This window comes from Carcharodon carcharias, chromosome 20, assembly GCF_017639515.1.
Source record: "Carcharodon carcharias isolate sCarCar2 chromosome 20, sCarCar2.pri, whole genome shotgun sequence".
NCBI classification, from domain to species: domain Eukaryota; kingdom Metazoa; phylum Chordata; class Chondrichthyes; order Lamniformes; family Lamnidae; genus Carcharodon; species Carcharodon carcharias.
Genome location: NC_054486.1, coordinates 12,112,249 through 12,127,353, shown reverse-complemented (window position 1 = coordinate 12,127,353; position 15,105 = coordinate 12,112,249). Strand labels below are relative to the sequence as shown.

General features: G+C 42.2%; 1 protein-coding gene across 1 annotated transcript in view; it reads left to right on the top strand.

The window, feature by feature from the left end:
• The window catches only part of fsip1 (fibrous sheath interacting protein 1), a 65,656-nt gene that overhangs the window by 8,792 nt on the left and 41,759 nt on the right, over positions 1-15,105 (top strand). The window contains exons 4-5 of the mRNA XM_041215121.1: positions 5,720-5,806; positions 7,756-7,925. Coding sequence (XP_041071055.1) covers positions 5,720-5,806; positions 7,756-7,925 — 257 coding nt within the window. The remainder of the gene's footprint in view (positions 1-5,719; positions 5,807-7,755; positions 7,926-15,105) is intronic.

The following is a 15,105-nucleotide window of genomic DNA, read 5'->3' as shown; positions in this document are numbered from 1 at the left end:
CTATGGGGTGGGAGCTCTTTCATCGGATGGATGACGGCACAGAATGGCCAATAGGTTGCGTATCAAGAATGCTCACCACAGCGGAAAAGGAATACTCACGGATAGAAAAAGGCCTGTCCATCATCTTTGGTATTAAGAAATTTCGCCAGTACATAAACGGCTGCCATTTTACAATCGTTTCAGACCACAAACCATTGCTAGGTTTCTTTAGTGAGGAAACGGCTATACCACCCATAGCCTCAGCAAGAATACAATGATTGGCCTTAATTCTGGCAGCATATGAATACACTTTTGTGCATAGGCCTGGCAATCAAATTGCAAACGCCGATGCCCTCAGTCATTTGCTTTTAGAAGTAAATGATGAACACACCTCAGTTCTACAGGAACTGGTTTTACTGTTAAATTTCTTAGATTCCTCGCTGGTGTGTGTTCGACAGATCAGAGACTGGACAAGTCAGGATCCAGTCCTATTGCAAGTACGAGAACAAGTGCTACATTGTTGGTCACAGGAGCCCGTATCTGATGAAATGAAACCATACTTCAACAGAAGACATGAAATAACCAGTCAGGATGGCACCTTATTGTGGGGTGCATGAGTGATAGTTCCTCTAAAGGGAAGGGAGCCTCTTTTAGTTGAACTACACAGTGCCCATCCAGGAATTTCCCGAATGAAGACCATAGCACGCAGCTACCTATGGTAGCCTGGGATGGATGGTGAAATAAAAAGTATGGTAAAGCATTGTGGGCAATGTCAGCAACTGGAAAAGTTGCCAGTGACAGCTCCATTACACCTATGGGAGTGGCCAGGTAGACCCTGGGTGCAGTTACACATTGACTACATTGGACCTTTCCTGGGAACAATGTTTCTGCTTATTGTCGATGCCCATTCAAAATGATTGGACATATATGAGGTGAAGTCACTAATGTTGGGCGTTACAATTGAGAAACTACATCAGAGTTTTGCCATTCACAGAGTACCAAAAGTAGTTATTTCCGATAATGGCATGACATTTATGAGTGCTGAGTTTCAATGGTTTATCAGCCTCAACAGTATCGCTCGTGTAAAAACTGCACCACACCACCCTTCCTCAAATGGACTGGCTGAAAGGGCAGTTCAAAGGTTCAAGACAGGCATGAAGAAACTAACTGGTGCTTCCTTGGCAACCAAGCTAGCACGCTTTCTTTCTTATTACAGGACTATCCCTCACACAACAACAGGTGTCACACCTGTGTGTTATTGTTGAAACACCATCTCAGGTCGAGTTTGAGCTTAATAATGCCGAATTTAGAGGGGAAGGTGGAAAGGAATCAGGGAAATCAGAAAACTAGACACAACTGGCATAGTTTGGAAAGGAAATTTACCGTTGGAGAGCCTGCATACATGAAGAACTTCGGGGAAGGACCAAAATGGTTACCTGGTGAAATAAATGTGGTGACTGGATCTCTATCTTACCATGTGGAGTTAGAAGGCCGGATCATCTGTAAACATGTGGACCATTTAAGGAAGAGAGAGACAAATCTTCAAGATATGGTTCCACTAGTGCCTATGACCGGCTTTAGGTTTCCTGTTGAGGATGCGTAACCGAGGACTGACAAGTCTGATGTTCTGTAAGAGTTGAGGATACAGAACTGCAAGTGCCCACCGAAGCACCTGATGTTTAGGCATCTCCGGAAAAGGAAGTTCCTGACACAGAATCTAAAGTTGTGGAGCCGCAATGTTCCACACATACCAGGAAACCACCTGAAAGACTGAACTTGTAAATTCCTTACCCAGTGTAAAAATTATGTTGTCTTGAAAACTATGTACTTGTAAATATAATATGTATAGCCGAGCTAAAGGGGGAGGCGTGTAATAATTATGGTTTTATTTAGTGTGTAATGTACTTTTAAGAATAATACTTGTTAGGGAAGATCACATGATTTGTAGTAACCAATAGGGGAGTAGCCCGGGCTATCTCAGACGGTGTAGAGATAGAGTTGTAGTTGAAAGCACGTGTGTAGTTACTGCTGATTATATTGTAAATAAACTTAATGTTTCCACCCAAGAAGTATCTGCAGTTCAACCCTTATTACTAATAGTACAACTTGGCCACCCTTACAACAGTGTTCTGTCCTAAATTAAGCTTTGCTCACCCAATAATCCTGTCCTTGTTGACATATATTTGGTCTTGGCCCCTCAATGCCTCAGGTTTAAAATTCTCAACCTTGCGTTTAATTGGCATCAAGGCCTCACACCTTGCTATTGTTATAACCGCCTCCAGCCTGCCAAGACCCCCTTCAGAACTTTTTGTTCCTCTGACCTTTTGTACGTTCCCCTCCCCTCCTGGCTTTGCTCTAAAACAGTGGATCTGTTACTTTTCCTTTGATTTTCAGCTGCTTCCTTTGCTCTCCCAAGCCTGGCCTTTTTCACGACAGTGTAGTTCCGCCTTGCCTCACCCCAATATTTGAGGGGTTTCATTTTGAATGCCAACTTTGTCAAGCTGCCCAATGTGCTTCTACGTTTGGTCTCAAGATTATGATGCAATTCAGGTAATTGCTTTAGAATCCAGGGGTGGCATCTTACGGTCACGCCAGCAGTGGGAAGCTTGGCAGGCGGGGGAACTTAATTTGGCGAAGCCAAAAATCAGTTTCCCGACATCAGGATGAACTGTAGGAATTCCATTCTCGGGACTTTAAAGGTGGCTTAAAGCTGGGTCGAGCTACCTGACATTAGTCGTCGAGAAGCTTTTGCTTGCGCCAGCAAGTCATGTATACTCATTAAAAGACCACCTTGCCAAAATTAAGTTCCCCTGTCCAAATTAAGTTCCCCGCCAGTGAGAAATTAGAAAGTTCACTTTTACGACTGCACGTAAGTGGCATGTACCTGGCGAGCTTGACTTCTTCCATGGCTTTGAGGTGAGTGGACGCTGCTTTTGCCTTCTTGTGGACTGCTCACAACTTGATTCAATATCAGTTGCCGGGAGCACAAGCTGCACTGAGGCTGGACCTGGGAGGCAGGCAAACTGGGGGAAGGGAGAGAGGCTGTCTGGATGCCCTTTAAATATGGCACCTGGACCTTCAGTCCCATGAGGTAATGGTGAAGAGAGCGACTTCCTGCCTGCCCCGCCACAAGATTTACTGTGCTACGCATAGATGCATAAGTAATGAGCTGACCAGCACAAGATCGCGCATGGTCAACCGCCCTGTCCCCAGCAGAAAAGACTCTGACTTCCACTCCCACCACCGAACCTAGGCTTCAGAATAGGAGACCCTGCCCCAGGTCAAATATTACAGTATTTTATCAACAGTTTCACTAAAAGTTAGTGGAAATTTCAAGAGAATTGTGGTAAAATTTTGAAAAGTGTCAGTGCAATTCACAGGAAAGTATTGTTTATTTTGACGGCCAATTTCTCATGCCCAAGCACACAGATTACAAAAACCTACAAACACTTATTGACAAAACAGAAAATGTGCTATCGTCCAAGCAAAATTCATGCTAATATAACAAATAGGGTAGGTACACTCTGCCCTGATATCAAAAATCAGTGAGAAACACCAAAGACTTTTATTCAGACAGAAATAATTTTCACCAAGACGGTGAGCCATGCGTTACCTTTTGATTTTTTTTTCTTGCCAAGGTAAAGGATGCTAACATTGATGAATGGAATAATATCCTATTTCAGGAACTTAGTGCTGACAATGAAGGCTAACATATCAAGCAATGTATGGCCAGCTACAGAGTAAAACACCTTGGCTTAATTTTAGAAGACTGTCCATCCCCTGCAGAACTTGTGTTCTATTTCTCCTCCATTCTTTCTTTGAAGTGTTTGAGTAAGGTTGGCAGTGTAATGCTGAGAGAGGATGTGCCAAAAGCCTACATCTAGTCTAACTTGGGTCTGAGATAAGTCTGTTCATTCTGCTGGATGCAAAAAATCAATGTCAAACTAATTTCATATAGGCTTCATGCAGTCAGTGGGCAAAGTGAACATAGTAGTTTGTGTTGAAATCCTTGAGATAAAGGATACAATGCTAAGCCCAATGTCCAGCATCTAATATAATAAAGTTCTTTCCTGACCCTAATAAAAGTTGTGTTATAGTTCCCACAGGAGGTTAGCTTCTGACACAGTGAAAGCCTTGTTAAAGAGAAATACCTTGCTGGTTGTCATGGCTTTGCAAGGGTTCAGTCAGACTAACTTGTCTCTAAATAGTGTTGTAGCTGAGGAGTTTGAGCTCATAGACTGTGTGTCTGATTTGAGTTATTAAAAGTGACAGTTGTTACGTCTCTGCCAAAAGCTTAACAATGGACTTGTTTATAGAGAATTTTAGAAGCTGGTTAGTATATGATGCTGGTTTTTCAGAACCTTCTGATAAAAATGAATTTTTTTTCAGTTACACAAGGACGGTTGAGCAGCATATTACATGAGGAATATAATTTGCTTTATAGACCTCTCAAAATAAAAAAAAGACTTGAAGTTTCCATTCTATTGCTGATTAAACCGAACAGACACAGTAGTCGCAGTTAAGGCTGCTTAAAGTTGTGCTGCATCTTCACCCTTTGTTGGCCAGTTTGTAAGGAAAATGTGGGTTTTTAAAAAAAAAAATTGCCATTTTAATGGAAGAGCAGGGAAAGCACTTGCCATTATATTGTGCCTTACCACACCCTCAGGAAGTCCTAAAACACTTCACATCCAATGAATTAATTTTTCGAAGTGTATTAGTAGCCAATTTGCACACAGAAAGGTCCCATAAACAGCAGATCAGTTGAACAATCAGTTAAATTGCTCCAAGTGACATTGGTTGATCCATTCAATGCTAGCAGGGCAAGTTCTGTTGAAGGGTCATGAGGACTCGAAACGTCAACTCTTTTCTTCTCCGCCGATGCTGCCAGACCTGCTGAGTTTTTCCAGGTAATTCTGTTTTTGTTTTGGATTTCCAGCATCCGCAGTTTTTTTGTTTTTATAACTAGGTGATCTCCTTGTTTTCCTTTTGAACAGTGCATGCTAGCTTCTACGTCCAACTGAACAGGCAATCGGAGCCTTTGTATGATATTTTTGCAAAAGACTGGATTCCTGAACTGTAACTATATTGAATTATCAGCCTAGATGATATGCTCAAGTCCTGGAGGTCAAATGTGTAATTCAGCTCCAGAAAATAGGCTTTATTACATATCTTTAGTAATTGTCTATGATGCTGGTTTTTCCAAACCTCCTGATAAAAGTGAAATATGTATTTTTTCAGCTACACAAGAATGAGTGAACAGTGTATCACAGGAGGAGAAAGGGAGGATTACTGGTTGTCTGAGAAACTTTGTGGTAACATGGGCAAAGCCTTTGCCCATGTTACCACATGTTCAATTTTTGGAACCTTTTGTTTACTTGCTCTGCATCCGAAACTACAATTGTGAATTTAGGAATATTAGAGATGACAACTGAACATAGAGACATTTTCTAAAGTCATAATGTCATGGCAGTAATGAATTAAAAGTTTCACATTTTAGTGCTCTTTTTAGGACAAGGCTCTATCTTGTGAAAAATTATTCCTGGGCACTCTATGAATTTAATTGACTTTTAGGCAAGCCAGTACCCTTCCCCTGGAATCTGGGGAGCAAGGGCTCAACAGCAAGTGTAATTTGAAACATGGAAGACAAAAATATGGTTATCAGAACTCATATGGTACAGTAGTAGAAGAAAAACAATTAAAATCATCCTCATTGTCTTTACCCCACTCTCCTTTCTCCCAGGAATTCTTTCTAGTTCAGAAAGCGAAGAGGACTCAGACAATCACTTGTCTACTCCAGATCAAATCAAACCATTGAAGAGAGAGTTTGGTAGGAATGGTTTTTTTCAACGTTGGAAATTGACTAATTTGGTGCTTGACTAATTTTATTATGTTGTAAGGAAACTTAATTTAGGTTGATATTCATCTATGGCTGCTAAAAATGTCCTGCATGAAATTACTTCAGGCAATTTAAACTCAATTTGTGGTGTATTCACAAAGTTGTCACTAATTACTAATAACTAATTGCACTACCTCAAAAGAAAATGAGGAACAAATTTCCCAAGCTCCTGCTTAACCCTCTGGATCTGCCGCAGGGAGACTGCCTTCATTCAGATGATGGCCTCCACAAAAGGTGAGGGTGGAGGGTCACTCCACTAGCAGCAAAATTCTGGTGTGCACATAAAAACCTAAATGGATCTGTACTCAGATTAATTGGATGCCTGCCTCTATAAAGCGGGCAGCCAATCGGGGCCCTGCCAGCCCATGAGAAACTTCCCTCGCTACAGAAATGTGTCAAGAAGACATCCCAAGGGGTTCCCCCTAACGTGCTCTCCTCCAAGCCCACCACTACCAGGCCAGTAAAATTCAGCCCATAGCAAGATTTGAGAAGAAGCATGAAAATAAGCAAACAACTACAAGAACTGTCAGAGTGAAAAGTGCTACGGCAGTTTTTCAGGCATTAATGCCTTCCCTGTTTGTGGTAGTCACCAATTAATTTAAGGAAAAATGATTCTATGATAGCATATGATTGCAACATATTAGTTCCTCTTCAAACTTACAATTAAGAAAGCTGCCCAGTAACTTTTTCTCTGCTTTTCCCTGCCATCTGAGGAAGAATAGGCGTATGTTATCTAGAAAGGGACTCAAGTGGAAAAATAAGATCATGCTAAATCAGATACTGCACAACTACATCGCTTCATAACTTCCTGTGACGGGCCCCAATGCACTTCCACAATGTAGAGGAGCAACATGACAGAACTCCCCCATGAAAAGGGTATCCCTCTTATAAACACTTGTAGAACGTTCCACCAATTAGACATTGCTATCTCTATTGACTTTGAAAGGGATTCTTCAGATTGAAGAAAAACAACTTCGCCATGAGGTACACTGCATTGACTAGTGGTTTGCTTTTAGTAAATAGTATACAATAAGCACGCTTTATCAAGTTTTGTTTTTATTTATCCTAAGGGCTGGATTTACCAATTCTTTGGAGACAGGTTGGGAAGTGGCAAGTGGAGCCCAACGCCTTCCCTCTTATAACTGACTTATTACCAGCGGCAGGTACCTCAGAAGCGCAGCTGAATGAGACAATCAAGTACCTAACTAAGAACCACGTTCTTCCCCCACCAGCGTTTTACTAGCATCAGGAGGGGCTGCTTCATAGGATGGCCTGTCTGTGAATTTCCAGTGGGCCGGAAGGCAGGATGGAGGGAGCACTCCTCAAAGACTGCTCCATGACTCATGGAGGAGCCGGCCAATGGCAATGGCGCACTGCAGGAATAATCCCACCACCCCCTCCCACCAACCCCGATTGCTGTGTCCTGCCTGCCTAGCCTCAACTAGCTGAAGAACACTTACCTCATCTTTGAAGGTGTCTCGGCATTGAAGCACTATCTTCCTCATCCTGCAGCTTTAACAACAGCCACCGCTAGCGATGGCACCACCAAGCTGCCTTCTCCCCGATTGAGGCAGCAGCTCTAGGCGTTGGGCTGTCCTCCTCAATTGGATGGCAGTCCTGGAATTGGCCTGTTAATTGTCCACCACCAGCAAATTGCTGCCCCAGAATCCCACTGCCTGCTCGCACGGGGTTGGTTCCCACTTTCAGTCTTCTTCAATGGTGATAATATTCAGCCCTATATGTTGTTTATACTTACCTTCTACTTTGATAATTGTTATTAAAATAAGTAGATGTAGCCCAGGTAGTAAATAAGATTATATTAATTTTAAGTCCTAAGAAATGATATTGTGATATAAAGATTATTCTTTAATAAAAACTAGATTGTTCTACGCAAGAAGATTTGGATCATAAAGCTGAAGACACCCAACTGGAAGAGGCGATTGCGAAAATGAAAAAACTGGATAAGATTTTGGTGATTAAGCAGGAAAAAGAAAGGCAAGTGAAGAAACAAGGAGAAGAGCTAAGGAAAAAGCTTTGGGAGGAACTTGAGGTAAAACAGCATCAAGAAATGATTGCAATATTTCTGGTATTTTTCTACCTGTTCACTTAATGCCATGTATTAAACAACGGGTGCAACGTCCTAATGCAATTTAAGTTTTGACTGGAATAATTTTACAAATTATGTAGTTTTCTTTTGTTAAGCTGATGCCCTCAAAAGGTTGCTGTTACAAATGAAAAGCAATTATTTCTGTCTGTTCTGCCATGGTAATTCTTACTGTTATGATATGGCAGGTGGTATTTGCTGGGCTGACCAAATCCCAAAGGGAAACTTGGCCAAGTTATCACAACGATTTACAATTTGTATTTTATTATGAGAAGGTACGTGTATTGGAGCCAGAAGTAAACATTCCAAACCGCTTTTGGAGATTTTAAATATTAAATGAAAACTTAAACACGTAAGATTATAGTTACGCAGTTAAGTTTAGTCTTATAACATTTCCCAACAGATTTCTACTTAGCTAGACTCACAAATAAACACCCTTTTCCAGGCCATAGCCCCATTACATTCTTAATCTATAAAACATCCAGTAGTATACCGCAAGGCACCTACTGTTGCTATAAGAAGTCAATCTGTACTCAGTTTTAGATTTATTCACAAAGGGAAACATTGCAAATGTATAACTCCTAACTCTTCAACCCACCCCTGGGGTGGAATTTAATCCATAGCACCAACCCTGCCAGTGGGGCCAGAAGTGGGCATCACTTCCGCTTTCATGTTGGGAGACAGCGCCCATGAGGTTCATATGAAAATTTAAAGGGCTGGCGGCAGGCACGAATAGGCGGGTTTCCATTGGAGGATACAGCTGTCAATCTGGGCAGGGGCCTTGAAAAACTCAGGAAGCTGAGAGTTCCACAAAATGTTTGAGAGCCCCTGGGAAATGAGCACAGACCTGCATGATTCTTTGCCTGTGATCGCAGACCAGTTAGACGTTTTAGAGAATGGAATCCCTTGTGGTTCACATATGTCGTTGGCTGTTTCGATGGAGTTCTAATGGCAATATAAGTGCCTTGCACTCTAGGGAATTCAACAATAAATGTGAAGCCCGTTGCCTTGGCCGCCTGGCTGTCACCATCAGTGGTGAACCTCATGAACTCATTGGCATGATGGAAGAGGGCATTGGCCACCTCTTTGATGCACCTGTGTGTTGCAGCCTGCAAAATGCCACACATGTTGCCTGTGGAGCCCTGGAAGCAGCCAGTGGTGAAAAGGTTGAGTGCCACAGTCACTTTGAGGATCACAGGCACGGGGTTGCCACCAAGTCCATATGGCTGCAGGTCTTGCTGCAAGATCAAGCAAATTTTTGTGACTGATTCCCGGGGCAGCCTGAGGTGTCCCTTGTATTACATGTTGGACACCTGGAGGTAGTTTGTCCATGTGCTGAAGATGAGCTGATGTGTCATTGATGATCTTCTCTGATGCCTTCCCTGGGTGGCTGTCTCCTGAACACCCTCCTCCTCTAGTGCTGTCTACTGCTGGCCTTGCAGCCTCAGTTGTTGAGAGCCCTCCATTGTCATATCCTCTCTACCTGCTCCCATGGTTATAGGAATGATGGGTGTATGAGAACCATAGGTATTCCAATAAGTGAACTATGTGAAAAAGGCAGACAGTGATAGAATCTGTGTGTTCCAGGGTTTCACCCGTACAGCTGCTGAATAGTGAGATTTTCCACTGCACCCATTGTTCGTACCCAAAACTCTACTCATCCCACACTGGCCTCCTCCCACTTGGATCTGCGCTCCTGGCAGTCACAAGTAAGTTTTTGGACATGGCCAGTAACAGTGTGCAAGTCACTCTCAAAGTGTACTTCATAATCTTCTATCCTCCTACTATTATCTTTGATTTTGTTCCCGTCAGCACTGACTCTCCCAACATCACTGTGCACCTTCCCTCTGTAACCCTTGAACCTCTCCCCATCACCATGGGACCTTGTCATTGTGGAAGTGGACTTGCTCCACTCTGAGCCTCACAACACCCCAGTTGGGATCCTCCTTTGATCCTTGACCCTCCCCGCAATGTCCTTAGAATCTCCATTAGATCCTGTGACCCACCTACAATTCCTTTGAATATTCCTACCTCAGACAGGACTTGCCCTCACCCCCCCTCCAGCGCTCCACCCCCCGACCACCCCTACCAAATTGAACCCCCCACTGTGATAATGAACATTCCCACTGCCAGCCAGCACCCTGAGTTTGACCTACAGAACCCAACTTTGGACAGTGCTGACTTTGCCCTTTAGGTCCCCCATTTGGTTTATCTTCACTGACTGCCCCACCCTCCCATCCACACCCAAGGCACCAGGCCCTCCCCATTGCACATTTCCACACCCCGACCCCACCCAGTGTCCTCCCTTAAAGCCCCCTTTCGGTTCTCCATGCCCCTGCCCAAATACCCCAGCTCCCCTACCTCACCCTTGCTAGTCCTGACCCTTCATCCAAGCTGTCATTCTCCTGCTCCCCTCCCTAGTGCTGCAGAAATCAACAAAGACAGCTACTCATCCCAGACACAATTACACAAAGCCGACTGGTGCACGCCAACTTTAAAAAAGTTCCCGTGGGCCGCCAACTTAATCTTGAAGGTAGGACTTAATTTTAAAAAGTTTTAAGATAATGCGTTTTCATGATATGCAAGTATATTACAAGTAGGAACATGCCACGGGATGGTGTAAGGCCTAACCTGTCACTGCCATGTTGCTGACTGCATTTTTTTGTCTGAACCTGCTGTCATAGTTTTGAAATTTTGGCTCCCACATTATTAATGCACCCTGCCTGCTCCTGGAGTTGTCATTAAATTCAGCCCCCTGTGTCATTGGGTGTCTCTTTATATGTGCGCAAGTAATTGTCTAATGAATGTCTGCCATCTGTATACACTTAACCTTTGTTTATACAATTAACAGTGATGGTATTCCTGTGATATTGTTGCTCTTATATTTGGTGTTAGATTGTTCTTGCAGGTATTTCAGCAGAAGTCACAAAAGCCAGGCCTATCATTGTTTTAAAATGAGAATTGGGACTGTAATAGTGCAGCTGTATCTTTTTAATCTGTGCTGCTTTTGAATGTTGTTTCCCAGATGGGATCTGTGATTGTACAATTAAGCCTCACATTTTACTACCAGATAGTAATATCTTCGTTTTAATTTTATACATTGTAGACTGTGAATTATTTTCTCTCAGTTTTACCATTACTGCTCTATATTCCCAGTGAACCAATCACTATTCCTTTTAATCTCTATTCCCTCTGTCTAAATTTGACCTCTCAGTTGTTTTGTGTGCCTGTTCTCTCTATTGTTATAACAATTGGATTTTTAAATGGAAATTAAAACAAAATTAGAGTGATTTCCCTCAATAGGAGAAATTGTTTGGTTGGTAAGTTTGAGACAGTTGATGCGAGGTGATAATGAGGGCAGGAAAGTATTGGATAAATAAAAGAAAAGAATGTTTCAACATAGATTGGGAAAAGATACATCTAAACCTGGGCAATAACTTTCATTCCCATTTCCTTATTGTGTAATTAAAGCATAGAAAAAATGTATTAAACAAGAAAATTATGAGAAAAGCTTGGAAAAAATTGAAAGAATTGGCATGAAACTGAAGTAAATGGAAAAAAAACTGAAGTTGAATTGAAAAAAGTAAAAAGTAGAAAGAAATGAACTAACTTGAAAAACTTGAAGAAAGCAAAAGAAAGAATTAGGGTATGAAAGCAAAATGCAAACTTGGAAATTAAGCAACAAAATGTATCAGAGTTTCACATAGTAATGAGAAGCAACGCACTATAAGAATGAAACGCAATTCAATAAAATATATAGGGGTAAATTGTCACTTTCACCATCTAATCAGTGGTTTGGCAGATTGGATCCTCCATCTGTTGTAGAACCTGCCTAATTTTCATTTCATTATGAAACGAAAATCATATGGGTTCTATCACAGGTGAACAATTTGATCTAACTGCTTACTGACCTAATGGCGATGATGTAAGTTTAGCCCATGATGTGGAATTAAGGAAACAAGTGATGGTAAAATAGTCAAAGAACAAAAAGTGAAGAAAAATAAGAAAGCAAGACTATGTGAAGGAACTGATAAAACCCAAAGACAATAGAAGACTAAAATAGGGATATGTTGGACTGCTTTCTTGTTCGAATTTGTATTGTTATCAGCAAATTACACATGCATATACAGTTGTAACAAGGCAGGATCAGGTCTTTATTGAGACACCATACTCAGGGCTCCTGTATGAGTGTAACTATAAAGTGATTAATTCATACTTGCATACAATCTTTACCTTTGATCACTATATTCCATGCATTTTATTAAAAAATCATAGTGAATCAAAGGTACAAGCAAGTGATATCGGATTAATGGATGTGGACCTATCAACATGACTTAACCCTTCTTAATCTCTTCCATAGTTACCATAGTTAGGTTGCCCTCTTGAATTCAGCCCCATTCCTCATAAAACACAAATGGCCAGGCTAACATATTCCAGACCATCGTAGCTCACACATACTATCACCCTCCTTATCTCTGAAGATACATTTGCCTCAAACCCCTTTACATAATACGTGGTTTACACTCCATGCTCGGCATCATCCTATGTTGATCCCACAGACTGCCAAAGACACTGAGGTACTTGTGTACTCTCATTCCCACATAATAGATATATTAAAGTGTAGTGTAATGCCAGGCTTGTTCATTTAATACAGATTATGAAAATATATAGTACTGTTTTACTAAGCAATAAGTCCTGATCATTTGGTAGGAAAAGAGTGAGAAAGATACTCAGAAGAAAGCAAGCAGCAGGAATATGAACACTGGAATCTCTGTTGCAGAAAAAGTAAGTTTTAGGAAAACAATTTCTTGTGAAGTTTTAACTGCTGCTGCTAAGTACAATTAAAAGACAGGATATATAGTACTAATTATCTAATCTTTAATTCTTCTTCATTTGTTCAACCTTGAGATACAGTTAGGATATCACCATTTTGCGTTGAGGGTGGTAGGTTATTTTTAAGAAGTTTGTACCATTGTATTACAATTATGCCATCAGCCAGCGTGTAATGCTGATTTGATGGCAGTGGTGTCATTTTGGAGGTCAATGTGGCAGCTAACACCCTCTCTTAACCTCCTACATCTGAACATGTGTTCAGCAGCATGGAGGACTCCTACCAGCATTGGTTAAAGGGATGATCAACTACATTCAAGTTAGTCACTGATTTCTACTGGCTTGTACTGCAATTGTAGAAGATGGTTTCCAGAGCTATGTAAAGTTGACAGGGAGTGGTGTGGTAGGTGCTGAAGAGCTTAGTCCTGATTTCAAGGACTCTGCACAAACCACATGCTCCCAGACATGGATATTATAATACATTCACTTTGGACAACAGCATGACAGGGAGAATGAGCAGAGGGGATACAGAGCAGGACAAGCTGCTATAAGTGGGAGGATGAGAGGGGTGGTGAGGGGGGTGGCAGATGAGCTCGTATCAGGAGGCCGAGTTTAACCAGAGTGTTTGGAGAGCAATTCTCCTACCTGAACCTCAGCTAGGAATAATGGGCTGGATTTTGTGGAGCCCGCTGAAGTGGGAAAGATAGCGGGTGGGCTTAGAGAACTGTGTGGGAGGCCTGGCGTAGAACCCCGGCGGCAGGAAAATAGCTTCCGATTATGTCAGCAGCAAGAGGGTAACTTCACCTGTTGTCAGTGGGACACTCATAAAATATTCAAAATCAACCACCTGCACGCAATTTAAATGTAATTCACTGGGATTTAATGCCACCTTTCTGATTAAATGAAACTGACACCAGTTTCCCCTATCTTCAATAACTCGCCACTGAATGTTGGGGACTTAAATGTGGCTTACCTGACTCAATGTGAGAGCTCTTTGACTTGCAGGAGAGTGAGTCACAGGGAGCTGCATTGTCTTTGGAGATTTCTTCTCTGTGTTTAAACCCGATAACCTGACACTCTGAGAGACAGAATCCTAAGTAGTAAGTGACTAAGCCTTAAGTGTTGGTTCCAAAAATTAACACTTAACTTTTTATGCAGCCAGTTCCTTCTTGTGATATCTGCAGCACCTCCTAAGCAGCAACTCACTACAGTATCAAGGAGGTGACATATGCAGAGTACAAGAAGGCTGGAGAATTCATAAGATTTCAAGAACAAAGAACAAAGAAAAGTACAGCACAGGAACAGGCCCTTCGGCCCTCCAAGCCTGCGCCGATCGTATTGCAGACAGACAAAGACAGCCAGGCAGAGAGGGAAATGGGATCTGCAACCACTGTTGTTTTTTTGCATGTTTAAGGTGTAATAGACTGTGTCCATCAAGGCACCATCTGAGCAGCTGCCGCTTTTATTAACAGAAAGGAATTCTGTTCCCCCAATGTACAGTTGATCTGTGACCACAAGAAGCAAGTCACGCAGGTGTGTGCTCGCTATGCCAGCAGCAGCCACAATGTCTATGTGCTTCGACAGGCGCTGCACTTGTTTATGCCAAGTCCAAAAATCAAGGGATGGATCCTGGGTGACAAGGGCTACCTTCTTTTCAGACGGCTGATGACAGAAAGCCTCACAGTAAGGCAGAAGAGAGCTTCATTGCCAGTCATGGCACAACAAGGAACGCCACAGAGCAAACCAACGGTCTGCTGAAGGTGCGCCTCTGCTGACTCAATCACTGTGGGGGTGTGTTCCAGTATGACGCAGTACAAATGTTAGAGATAGTTGTTGTGTGCTGTGCATGGTATAACATTACCATGCAGAGGGGTGACAACATTAGCTCAGAGGAAGAGAGGAGGCAGAAGCCTTACCTGATGGGGAAGACAAGGAAGTAGAGAGTGAAATGGAAGGGGATCCACATCACAAGACAGCTGTCAATGTGCATGCCTTGAAGTTAATGCGTAGGAAGTAAGAGACCACCTCATACTGATTCATTTCCAATCATCTGGTCACCATGAAGCGATATAAAATCAAAAGCATCACCCGTTTTCCATGGATGGCACATGTGGCATTGAAGAATTCACATCACTCTTCCCCTGCCATCACACAGAGGTCTGCAACTCAATCTGCAAGCGAGCCCATTAAATACATGACATTAAAAATCTTACATCTCTGAAAGGGAAACATCATAGGCCTGCATGTGAGAAAAGCACATGCTGAATAAAACACAATAACATTTTAACGTGACACT